At 47.2% G+C, this 12461-nt stretch overlaps 1 protein-coding gene across 6 annotated transcripts in view; it reads right to left on the reverse strand.

Annotated features, from left to right (window-relative positions):
- Positions 1 to 12461, reverse strand: part of USP47 (ubiquitin specific peptidase 47) — a 111807-nt gene that overhangs the window by 64970 nt on the left and 34376 nt on the right. For 3 of the 6 annotated variants that reach the window (XM_073604074.1, XM_073604075.1, XM_073604072.1), the window contains exons 2-3: positions 10555 to 10614; positions 4424 to 4627 (exon numbers count right to left, since the gene is read on the reverse strand). In XM_073604074.1, the coding sequence (XP_073460175.1) occupies positions 4424 to 4627; positions 10555 to 10614 (264 nt within the window). The remainder of the gene's footprint in view (positions 1 to 4423; positions 4628 to 10554; positions 10615 to 12461) is intronic. The other 3 variants (XM_073604078.1, XM_073604077.1, XM_073604073.1) reach the window with 1 other exon arrangement.

Raw genomic sequence — 12461 nt, forward strand, 5'->3', positions numbered from 1 at the left:
CAGCGCACATCAGTGAAGGAGAAAAAAAAAATTACTGACAAACTATGAAAAACTTTTTTTTTTCCAAATTTTTTTTCTTTTAGTAAAAAATAAAAAACTCAGCAGTGGTTAAATACCACCAAAAGAAAGCTCTATATGTGTGAAGAACCACTTGCCTGTTGAGCACTTTCACCCCCTTCCTGCCCAGGCCAGCTTTCAGCGCTGTCGCACTTTAAGACACAATTGAGCAGTCATTCAACACTGTACTCAATATTTTTATTTTGAACCATGCAATCTAGTGCAGGCAAACACAATGCATTTACAACCTGTGTTTGGGTTGTCCTTAAAAGGGGAACTCCAGTCTGGGCAAACCAAACATTAAAAGTCAGTAGCAAAATATACTGTAGCTGCTGACTTTTAATGTAAAGGCACTTACCTGTCCAGGGATCCAGCAATGCCGGTGTCTTGCCGAGAAAGTTCCCCCGGCGGATAAGGACCCCCCCCCATACTGCACAGGCGCAGCGCAGTACGAATTACTAGGAGCCGCCGGAGATAGCTGAAGCTGAAAATCTTCAGTCAGCTGTACACGGCACCTGTGCCCTGGGTCCAGGTTCAAGCCCTACCATCCGAGTGGACCTAGAGGGAGAATAAAAAAGTGCCGAGCAAAGCGAGGCCGTGCCCGAAGCGTGGCGAGCGAAGCGAGCCGTGTACAGCTGATTTCCAACTATTCGGCTTCGGCTGTTTCCGCCAGCTCCTACTGCGCAGGCGCGCCTGCGCAGTAGAGGGGGGTCCTTATCCGCTGAGGGGAACTTTCTCGGCAGAACACCGGCACCCAAGCCAATTCTTCAAATCGGCTTTGGTGCAGGCACTGACATCTTAGGTAAAAGAAAACTGTCAGTGAAGTCTTCCAGCTTCACAGCCGGTCTTCTACTGCACAAGCATGAGCCATGCTTGTGAATGATCCTGCAGTCTTCTGGGACCTGCAGGAAGAGGGGGTCGAAGAACCTCGTAGATCGCTGTGGTGATCTGACCCGGAAGTGGGGGCGGGTACCTGTCAAAATCAGGTACCCACTCCCCCCCCCCAAAAAAAAGTGCCAAATGTGGCAGTGGAATGGGGGGGCAAACAAGCAAAGCTTCCAATTTTGGGTAGAGCTCCGCTTTAACTTGAACTGACTCCGCAGCAGATCTCAATAGCATTGTGATCAGAACACAGCGCGGAAAGCCGCGAGGGAACACAGCTCTCCCAATTGCATTGCAGTGTGAACAGGCCCTAAATGTGTCACAGCTTACCGGGGTGATGAGGTCATTGCCTGAGCACGGTCACACTGCAGGAGTCCACCACGAGCAACAGTCAAGGTGCAACAAAGTGGGTGATGTCATTGCCAGTGGACTGTCCTGAGTGCAGGAGTCCACACTGAGTAAGAGCTTGTTCACACAAGCTTTGGACCCTGAACAGTGATCTGCGAACACATCATTCTTCAGAGAGCATTGTGGACGGGCAGTGAGGAGACGTCATATCGCCTCCTTACTGCCTGCTTTAAAGGATATCTAAAGGTTTGTTTCTTTTTTGTTTTTAAACAAACATGTCATACTTACATCCTCTGTGCAGTTGGTTTTGTACAGAGTGGCCTCGATCCTCCTCTTCTGGGCTCCTGGCTCGTGCGGGTGCGCTCCTGTGTCCTGCTGCTGCGTCCATTGACACAGGCAGCAGGACTCGCGCAAATCCCCCCCGTCATTGGATTTGATTAACAGCAGCGGGAGCCATTGGCTGCACTGCTATCAATCTATCCAATCAGGACCCGAGACAGTGGCTGGAGCTGGTGTGCTTGTCCCTGGAAAGACAGGGTTCAGGTAAGTAAAAGGGGGGCTCTGGGGAGGCAGCTGCATCACAGGACGTTTTTCACCTTAATAAATAGAATGCATTAACGTGAAAAACCTTGAGGGTTTACAACCCCTTTAACCCCTTGATTACATCGGTTGCAGGGCGCTTGCAGAGCAGCCAAATTCAGGTTGCAGGCGTTACACCCATTGAAAATACCACGAGTGTAATGTCTGTCGCAAACCATCGTGGAATATGTACACCCCCCACCTGCTGCCTCTGCCTACTGTGGGGCAGAAAGAATGCAGCTCAGTACCAGAGTTTTACTACTCACCCCCCCCAAATGCTAGTTTGAAGAAGCCCTAGGTGCCAGTTCACACCACAGCGACTTGGGATCCGACTTGTAAGTCCTCAAGTCGCCCCAAGTTGCTGGACATAAGAAATGCCAAAGAAGTAAATGAGAGCCGTCTTAATGTACACTACTGAAATTGCTCCGAAGGTTCCTGTAATGCTTCAAGGTGACTTCTAGGCAACACGTACCCATAGCTTTAAATGGAATTCGCCTCCAAGTCAGATCTCCTGTGAAGCGACTTTACAGGAAAAAGAAAATAACTCACCCAGGTACTTTCCACGTTTACCCAGGTAACCCCCTCCCTCCCACAGAGCTGATTATTCTGTGATTGGCCAAAGTCTCCTGTCCTGGAGGCAACTTTAAGTCGCGTTGTAAGTTGCGCAATGTAGCGCTGAAGTTGCCTCCAAATCGCCTTGCAAAGTCGCGCAGTAAGTCGGTTGCCCCTATGTGAACCGGCACTAAGTGTAGCGCTGTCATAACCTACCCGGGAGAACGTTCCTTCTTTAGAATGGTCACATAGTTGGGGGAAGGAGGTCACAAGCTCCCTGTATCTGGAAGCCTCATTAAAGCAACAGAGCCTGAAGGTGGTCAAGGAGCATGGGAGAGCGAGCGTACCTGGGATTGATCTTGTCATTATATGCCCAGTTTGAACTGATCAAGTATGTGACCAGGTAAATCATTTTATCCTAAACACCAAATCTAATGTGAGGTTAGAGATAAAAATAATTTCAAACAGTAAAGCTCTGTCGTGTCCTGCTAGGTCCCCTGTGGGCTATTAAAGTTGGTTGTAATTGGGAATCACTGGACACAATCAATAGCAGTGTCTATGCAATTTACATCACCTGTCCACACATTCATAGACTGGTTAACCACTTGCCAACCGCCGATTTACGTACTCACTTTGAGGACGGGTATCGTTGTTATGCCAGTATCTAACTGCCAAACCCCGGTATCCCAGTGTTCGGCTGGCTACAAGATAAAAGTGGTCTCTGCGGCGGATTCGCCGCAAGATCACTTTTTTCGACGGCAGGAGAGGGCCCCCTCCCGCCACGCTCCGGTGCCCTCTGCCACTTACCGGAGCCGCCGGCAGCGGCGGAGGCGATCCGGTCCTTTCACAGACTGTGCATGGAGACGAGTGAGGAGAAGATGGCCCCCACCCGTCTCCATGACACTGCAGGGCTGAAGCGACGTCAAAAACGTCACTTCCGCCCATAGCTCTTAAAGGGCCATTTTTTTTAAATCGTTTTTTTAAATGACAAATTTTTATTGCATTTTTGTGTAAATATGAGATGTGAGGTCTTTTTGACCCCAGATCTCATATTTAAGAGGTCCTGTCATGCTTTTTTTCTATTTAATTCTATTCTATTAATTTTTTTTTTAAACAGTGTAAAAATAAAAAAGTAAAAAAGGTAAAATAAATAAGAAAAAAAAAATTTAAACGCGTTCCGTCCCGCCGAGCTCACTTGCAGAAGCGAAAGCCTACGTGAGTAGCTCCCGCATATGAAAACGTTGTGTTCAAACCACACATGTGAGGTATCGCTGCGATCGGTAGAGCGAGAGCAATAATTCTAGCCCTAGACCTCCTCTGTAACTCAAAACATGCAACCTGTAGAATTTTTTAAATGTTGCCTAGGGAGATTTTTAAGGGTAAAAGTTTGTTGCCATTCCACGAGCGGGCGCAATTTTGAAGCGTGACACAATATAAAAAAAATTGGGCTAACTTTACTGTTGTCTTATTTTTTAATAAAAAAAAACGTGTATTTTTTCCAAAAAAAAAAGTGCACTTGTAAGACTGCTGCACAAATATGGTGTGACAGAAAGTATTGTAACGACCGCCATTTTATTCTCTAGGGTGTTAGAAAAAAAAAAATGTACAATGTTTGGGGGTTCTAAGTAATTTTCTAGAAACAAAAAAAAAAAAAACAAAAAAAAAAAAAAAAAAAAGAAGAAGAGGCCTGGTCCTTAGTGATTAAAGAACTTGTGTACAATGTATGAGAACAAGGGATAGAAATTGAAACGGGACTTTGCATGAGGCATGTCCCGTTCGAATTTCTATCCCTTGTTCTCATACAAAATTAGGGATGGAGGCATGTCATTGTTTATATTTTGGTGTGGACAGGTCACAACCCCCTTTATGTCGTGTACAATGTACTGGTGCCAGGATTTTGGGTCTAACTAACCCTAAACTCAGGCACCAATTCTAAGAGGCCAAAAACCACAAGCCCTGCTATTGGTATCAGTTTAAGAACAGATGATGAGGTCTGATCACCCACCATGTCTTCCGTGCTGCCTACATTCCCCCTCTTCAGGCTGAAGGTCCCGCTCACGTAGCCCACTTTGCCGGCCACATCCTTGAAGAGTTGGTGCACGGTGGTGGAGGCCGGGAGGTTCAGAGTGATGCGTTCATTGATGGTCTTGCAGTTGGTGGTGTCTTGGACTATGCACAGCACTCGCGGCTCATCAGCAGCATTCTCTATCTGGAAGAGACAGTAAAAAAGGAAGAGGTCAGAGGGCTACATCTACCACACGGGGTACGACAGCGCCATGCAATGGTTGCTCTGTGCACTTACAGGCTGCCAGCAAAAACAAACTATTTAAAGTGTAACTGAAGACCATATATTTCGTTTTTGGGCAGAATAGAGAAGGCTAGAACCTCTGCCAGGTTGATGACCCTTGTGGCAGATTTCCTTGCACTTCCTGTTTTGGCGACAAACACTGATTCCAGGACAGGAAGTGAAAGAAAAAAAAAAAATACAAATGAGAATTAAGACAGCAATTGAAAGCTGGTAGAGGGTCAAATCTTTACTGAATCCTACAAAAAAAAAAAAAAAACAAAAAAAAAAGTTTTTAAAAGCTAAAAGTTTAAAGCGAAACTTCAGTCATTTTTTCATCTTTCCATCTATTAAATCTTCTGCCCTTGTTGTTGTTGTTTTAACTTTGGATAGTAAAACATTTTTGTTCTGCCTGTAAATCCCTTTATACAGCCCACTTCCTGTTTCTTGTCTGGTCATTAGCCTAGGCTTATGACATCATGTACAGCTTTCTCTCTCACCCTTGTGAGTTTGCCAGGAAGGGAGGGGGATGAATCCTAAGAGGGCCAATGAGAGCTGCAGAGCTGGTGTGCCTCTGTGCAAATCCAGTAAGTGAACAGGCAGGAGCTTCAGCTGCCCACAGTTAAAATGGCTGCAGCCAGACTCAGTGGAGTGAGATTTTGGCAAGTACAGAATCACAGTATGTATAAAATAATATGTAAAGTGGTTGGAGGGAAGCTTAAGAATGGCAAAGATGTTTTTATTACAAATTATGTGAGCAGACTGCAGTTCCTCTTTGAGTGGCTTACATTTTGCCTTTCCTGGTCACCCCATCCACCCTTACCCCAATCAACATGCTTTTTTAGTCATTTTTTTTTTTTTTTTTTAATTAAAGTTACCACATTCATTATTTTGTATCGATGTCATCACTGGGTCTCTGTGCTGCTCTATGCAATGCAGACAAGGCCAGTGGTCAGCAGGGTGCTGTACATACAGTGGAGGGAAAAAAGTATTTGATCGGCTGCTGATTTTGTATGTTTGCCCACTGACAAAGAAGTGATCGGTCTATAAATTTTAATGGTCGGTTATTTTAAGTGAGACAGGAACAAAAATATCCAGAAAAAATGCATTTCAAAAAAGTTATAAATTGATTTGCATTTTATTGCGTGAAATAAGTATTTGATCCCCTATCAGTCAGCGAGATTTCTGGCTCCCAGGTGTCTTCTATACAGGTAACCTAGCAGAGATTAGGAGCACACTCTCTCAAAGGGAGTGCTCCAAATCTCAGCTTGTTACCTGTATAAAAGACACCTGTCCACAGAAGCAATCAATCGGATTCCAATCTCTCCACCATGGCCAAGACCAAAGAGCTGTCCAAGGATGTCAGGGATAAGATTGTAGACCTACACAAGGCTGGAATGGGCTACAAGACCATCGCCAAGCAGCTTGGTGAGAGGGTGACAACAGTTGGTGCGATTATTCACAAATGGAAGAAACACAAAATAACTGTCAATCTCCCTCGGTCTGGGGCTCCATGTAAGATCTCACCTCGTGGAGTTTCAATGATCATGAGAACGGTGAGGAATCAGCCCAGAACTACACGGGAGAATCTTGTTAATGATCTCAAGGCAGCTGGGACCATAGTCACCAAGAAAACAATTGGTAACACACTACGCCGTGAACGACTGAAATCCTGCAGCTCCCGCAAGGTCCCCCTGCTCAAAAAAGCACATGTACAGGTCTGTCTGAAGTTTGCTAATCAACATCTGAATGATTCAGAGGAGAACTGGGTGAAAGTGTTGAGACCAAAATCAAGCTCTTTGGCATTAACTCAACTCGCTGTGTTCGTAGGAGGAGTAATGCTGCCTATGACCCCAAGTTCACCATCCCCACCATCATACATGGAGGTGGAAATCTTATACCTTGGGGGTGTTTTTCTGTTAAGGGGACAGGACAACTTCACCGCATCAAAGGGATGATAAACGGGGCCATGTACCATCAAATCTTGGGTGAGAACCTCCTTACCTCAGCCAGGACATTGAAAATGGGTTGTGGATGGGTATTCCAGCATGACAACGACCCAAAAACACACAGCCAAGAAAACAAAAGGAGTGGCTCAAGAAGAAACACATTAAGGTCCTGGAGTGGCCTAGTCAGTCTCCAGATCTTAATCCCATAGAAAATATGTGGAGGGAGCTGAAGGTTCGAGTTACCAAACGTCAGCCTGGAAACCTTAATGACTTGGAGAAGATCTGCAAAAAGAAGTGGACAAAATCCCTCCTTAGATGTGTGAAGACCTGGTGGCCAACTACAAGAAACGTCTGACCTCTGTGATTGCCAACAAGGGTTTCTCCACCAAGTACTAAGGCCTCTTTCACACGGGGCAGATCAGTCATGATCCGCCCCGTGAACACACGCTGGCTCAGCGGGGATCGCTCCGCCGATCCCCGCTGAGCAGGAAGATGACAGGTGCATCGCTGCACGCTGTGCAGCGACGGACCTGTCAGAGCGCCGCTCTCCCCTATGGGGGGATCGGATGATGACGGTCCGTAGTGTCCGTCGTCATCCGATCCGATCCGAAAACGGAGGGAAAAGTAGGTTTTTCCTCCGTTACACTTTTCGGATCGGAGCGGGGTCGGATGTCAGCGGACATGTCACCGCTGACATCCGACGCTCCATAGGGATGACTGTATGTCCGTTTTTCATCCGAAAACGGATGGATGAAAAACGGACATACGGATCATCCGTGTGAAAGAGGCCTTAGTCATGTTTTGTGAAAGGATCAAAAATATTTATTTCACTCATTAAAATGCAAAGCAATTTATAACTTTTTTGAAACGTGTTTTTCTTGATTTTCTTGTTCTCTCACTGGGCAAATGTAAAAAAATCAGCAGGGGATCAAATACCTTCTGAAAATATCCCAGCCCCCGGCCCCAGTACTGTACTACAGAGCCCGCAGCCCTAATGCAAGCAGTGGGCGGGATCTTGGGAGGAGTTATGCAAATATCAAAATGCTTTGATGAATGGGTGCCAGTCTGGAGGAGTGGGCATTCCTAGGCAAATGGTATTTGCATACAGACCACCCTAGGTAATGCCCACATGTGATGTTGAGCCGCCATGATTGAAAGAACTGAAATCCAATGAATGAAAAGGGGTGGGCCAGGGACAGTCAGGCTAAGGGAAAAAAAGCGCTATATGATGCTGGATGTCCTCCAGTCAGGAAATGAGGCGGAGCTCTATCTGACTTGCTGTAGCTTTTAATGCACATTGTGAGAAGCCCACAGGATGCAGTGAAATCAGAGGAAGCCATTTCAGTCCAGTAGAGGATGTCATCGGAAACTTCAATGGAGCTTCAGGTTTTACACTGTGCACCCACCCCATACATTGTCCACTTCCATAGATCTGCCATGAACAGTGCACACTCTAGGAGGCGCTATAGGGAATAATAGGTGACACATGTGCTCTTGACAAAGCAAGATTGGAAGCAGAAAAAAAAAAAAAAATGAACGATGTGCCGGCACAGAGACAGGCAATATATCTGTATGTGATTATATTATTGGGGAGATCCACCATCCCGTCCTGCGACTTTCACCGGATCAGCCAGTGATGGGAAATCACATTTTATATAGCTGTCACTATAACTCAAAGTGAGGAAAAGTCTTTCCATGAGGACACCTGATTCCAGGACAACGGTCTAATCGAAGTGATTTCCTCTACACCCTGTAGTGCCCATTTCTCCCTATACCGGGAAGTACAGGCTTTTAAAGGGGCGTGGTGGCACTTGGGCGAGGTGGTCTGATATAGTGCAGGTATAATATGGCACTTTATGGTGCCTACTATCTAAACACAACCTTGGCTGACATTATATGTTTACAGCAGGTTTGCTTTCACTCCTTCAAAAGTCTCATTTTTAATAGATGACGTGTAATCACCTGGAATGTCGGACTTTACTACTGAGCTGGCACATACAAGCTGAAAGATAGAATGGCCACCTTGGAGTTGATGGGAGGAAAAAAAAAAATAGGAGGTGGAGAAGGTCAGGTCTCATCAGTGTGGTGATGCTCACTAGCAAATCAAAGAGCAGTCAAGATATCAGGCAGTGACACGGAGTCTGTAGATGCAGTCAAGTGGCAGAGTAGTGGCAAAGAGTCAGTAAGAGCAGGAAAGAGGCGGAGCAGGGGCACAGAGACTGCAGGAGCAGGCAGGAGGTGAGACGGGGCACAAGCTGCAGGAGCTGGCAAGAGGCGGAGCAGGGGCACAGACTGCAGGAAAGAGGCGGAGCAGGGGCACAGACTGCAGGAAAGAGGCGGAGCAGGGGCACAGACTGCAGGAAAGAGGCGGAGCAGGGGCACAGACTGCAGGAAAGAGGCGGAGCAGGGGCACAGACTGCAGGAAAGAGGCGGAGCAGGGGCACAGACTGCAGGAAAGAGGCGGAGCAGGGGCACAGACTGCAGGAAAGAGGCGGAGCAGGGGCACAGACTGCAGGAAAGAGGCGGAGCAGGGGCACAGACTGCAGGAAAGAGGCGGAGCAGGGGCACAGACTGCAGGAAAGAGGCGGAGCAGGGGCACAGACTGCAGGAAAGAGGCGGAGCAGGGGCACAGACTGCAGTAGCAGGAGCACAGACTGCAGGAGCAGGAAAGAGGCAAAGCAGGGGCACAGACTGCAGGAGCAGGCAGGAGGCGGAGCAGGGGCACAGACTGCAGGAGCAGGCAGGAGGTGGAGCAGGGGCACAGACTACAGGAGCAGGCAGGAGGTTGAGCAGGGGCACAGAGACTGCAGGAGCAGGAAAGAGGTGAGACGGGGCACAAGCTGCAGGAGCTGGCAAGAGGTGAGAAGGGGCACAGGCTGCAGGAGCTGGCAAGAGGCAGAGAAGGGGCACAGACTGCAGGTAAGAGGCGGAGCAGGGGCACAGACTGCAGGAGCAGGAAAGAGGCGGAGCAGGGGCACAGACTGCAGGAGCAGGAAAGAGGCGGAGCAGGGGCACAGACTGCAGGAGCAGGAAAGAGGCGGAGCAGGGGCACAGACTGCAGGAGCAGGAAAGAGGCGGAGCAGGGGCACAGACTGCAGGAGCAGGAAAGAGGCGGAGCAGGGGCACAGACTGCAGGAGCAGGAAAGAGGCGGAGCAGGGGCACAGACTGCAGGAGCAGGCAAGAGGCGGAGCAGGGGCACAGACTGCAGGAGCAGGAAAGAGGTGGAGCAGGGGCACAGACTGCAGGAGCAGGGGCACAGACTGCAAGACCAGGCAAGGAGTGGGGCAGGGCCACAGACACTGCAGGAGCAGGCAAAAGGCAGGGCAGTGGCACAGAGTCTGTAGCAGTCGGCAAGAATCTAAAAGACCCTTAGAATATTCTGTTCCACCTGTGCAGTGTGCAGATTTTATTTATTATTCTTTTCAAAATTTACAGCTTTTTCAAACTTGATGCCAGCCACTGTTTAAGGGCAAAACTGGTTAGACCTACCATAAGCACATGCAAATTTCCAATTACTGGACTTGCGCAAGTAGGTAGAGTAAAGATGGGGTGCAAAATTCAGCAAACCCAAGGCTGGCCATACAGTATACAAATTTCCTTTAGATTTACTGAAGCCATATAATGTGAAATCAAACCTAAACCCTTTCAATTTGTATGCAACCAAGCAGGTCCTTGCACTACACAGTTGAAGGTAAATCTAATTAAATTTAAAAAATTGTATAATGTATGGCCAGATGATTTTTCCCTGATACAAATTTGTACTCCATTATTCATGAACCCGATATGACTATCAGACACAGTCTAGGCCAATATTAGTCCAGCACAATCCGTATATCAAATGTTAGTGTTCAACACCGTGCAATATGGACGCCATGCTCCGGGAACACACAACAACCGAATACCTGCGAGAATTTCTTCTTCATTTCATTAAAGATACTCTGTCTGCAACTCCAAAATAACCCCTGGGACAGAGACGAGGCCCATCAGACATTGGACAGATAACAGCATTCAACATTATCAGCATTACAGAGTATACATTTTCAAAGGTTTTTTCTTTTTTTTTTTTTTTTTTTAAATTGGCTGGCACCTCTCCATAATAGGGAAAAGGATGGATGACGGCACTGTATTTTAATAAAAAAAAAAAAACCACCAGCTTTTAGTGCCTTTACCCAAAATCGATCCATGACCCAGCTCTCTCCAAGCCTGTTTGCAGGGAAACATAAGCAGGAGGAGCTTCAAGTCCTCTGGTGCTGGTCACATGTTCAAAAAATAAAACAGCCTTTGGATTACAGAGTAAAAATAATTAATAGCAAACGTTTTTAAATGGTCATACAAATATATATTTGAAATTAAATCTATATTATTTTTTTGGCAATAACATGGTGTGGGTTGATTTCTGCCAGTCACAGGCTGTGTCTTAGAAGAGGGAGGTGAAGCCTCCATCAAACTACATGGTAATATCAGAATCCCATTGTGTTTAGTTAGTTAGTGGGCATGATGGAGGAGATGAAGGAAGAGGAAGAAGAAGGAGGAAGAAGAAGGAGGAAGAAGAAGGAGGAAGAAGAAGGAGGAAGAAGAAGGAGGAAAAAGAAGGAGGAAAAAGAAGGAGGAAAAAGAAGGAAGGAGGAGGAGGGAGGAGGAGGAGGGAGGAGGAGGAGGGAGTGGGCTGTCATTTACCACAGTGTATACGCCCACATGTGTGACTCTAAATTCACATGAGCCCTCAGATGTTATAGGGAGGAAATGCTCAGCATAGAAACTTACTGAAAACTGAGCATGTGCAGAGTTGCCACCACAGCTGCAAAATCCATAGCTGCAGTGGGGACATGGACAGAAGAGGGCGATAGAGAGCAGCAGGATCAACCAGGTTTTTTGCAGAATACAGAAAAGGAATCTTGTAGTGACTGAGTGGAGTATGAACATCATGTAATACACCATTTATTGATCGTTTTTTATGATGTGGGTTTAGTGACACTAAGATTGCAAAAGTTAAGAAAAAAGCCTGGGCAGAGGAACACAAACTGTGGGATCAGACAAATGGCAGAGTAGTGACAAAGAGTCAGTAAGAGCTAAAAAGATTAGTCGCAGCGGAGCATGCTTGCTCCTCAGGAAGGAGGAGCAAGCATGCTGCACCCGGAAGTGACGTCATCTCCGATCGCCCCTGTGTTCCCTGCTGTTCTCATAGGCTGTGAATGCTGGAATCCCCCTGCACGAGCAGTCAGCTGCACTTCGGAGACGTTTAGGAGTAAAACCACCTCTGGATTTTGCTGCAGGATTACCATCATGCTTGTGTTTATGCTCCCTTTGTGAGTGGTTTTACTTTTGACTTAATAAATGGTTTACCAATACTGCACTTAGAAGGCGCTGTGTTTCTTTTCCTTTGTTGCATTGCAGAGACTGCTTCTAGCTCTTCACACTGGCTGCCCTTAGGCCCCTTTCACACTGGGGCGGGGGCGCCATCGGCGGTAAAACGTCGTTATTGTTAACGGCGCTTTACCGTCGGTACTCGGCCGTTAGCGGGGCAGTTTTACCCCCCGCTAGCGGCCGAGAAAGGGTTAAAAACCACCGCAAAGCGCCTCTGCAGAGGCGCTTTGCCGGCGGGATTGCCGCAGTGTCCCATTGATTTCAATGGGCAGGAGCGGTATATACACCGCTCCTTCACCGCTCCTAAGATGCTGCTAGCAGGACTTTTTTTACCGTCCTGCCAGCGCACCGCTCCAATGTGAAAACCCTCGGGGCTTTCCCGTTGGAGACAAAGCAGTGGCACTTTCAGGTCGGTTTGCAGGTGCTAGTTTTAGCGCAATAGCGC

This window comes from Aquarana catesbeiana, linkage group LG11 (genome assembly GCF_042186555.1).
Source record: "Aquarana catesbeiana isolate 2022-GZ linkage group LG11, ASM4218655v1, whole genome shotgun sequence".
NCBI classification, from domain to species: Eukaryota; Metazoa; Chordata; class Amphibia; order Anura; family Ranidae; genus Aquarana; species Aquarana catesbeiana.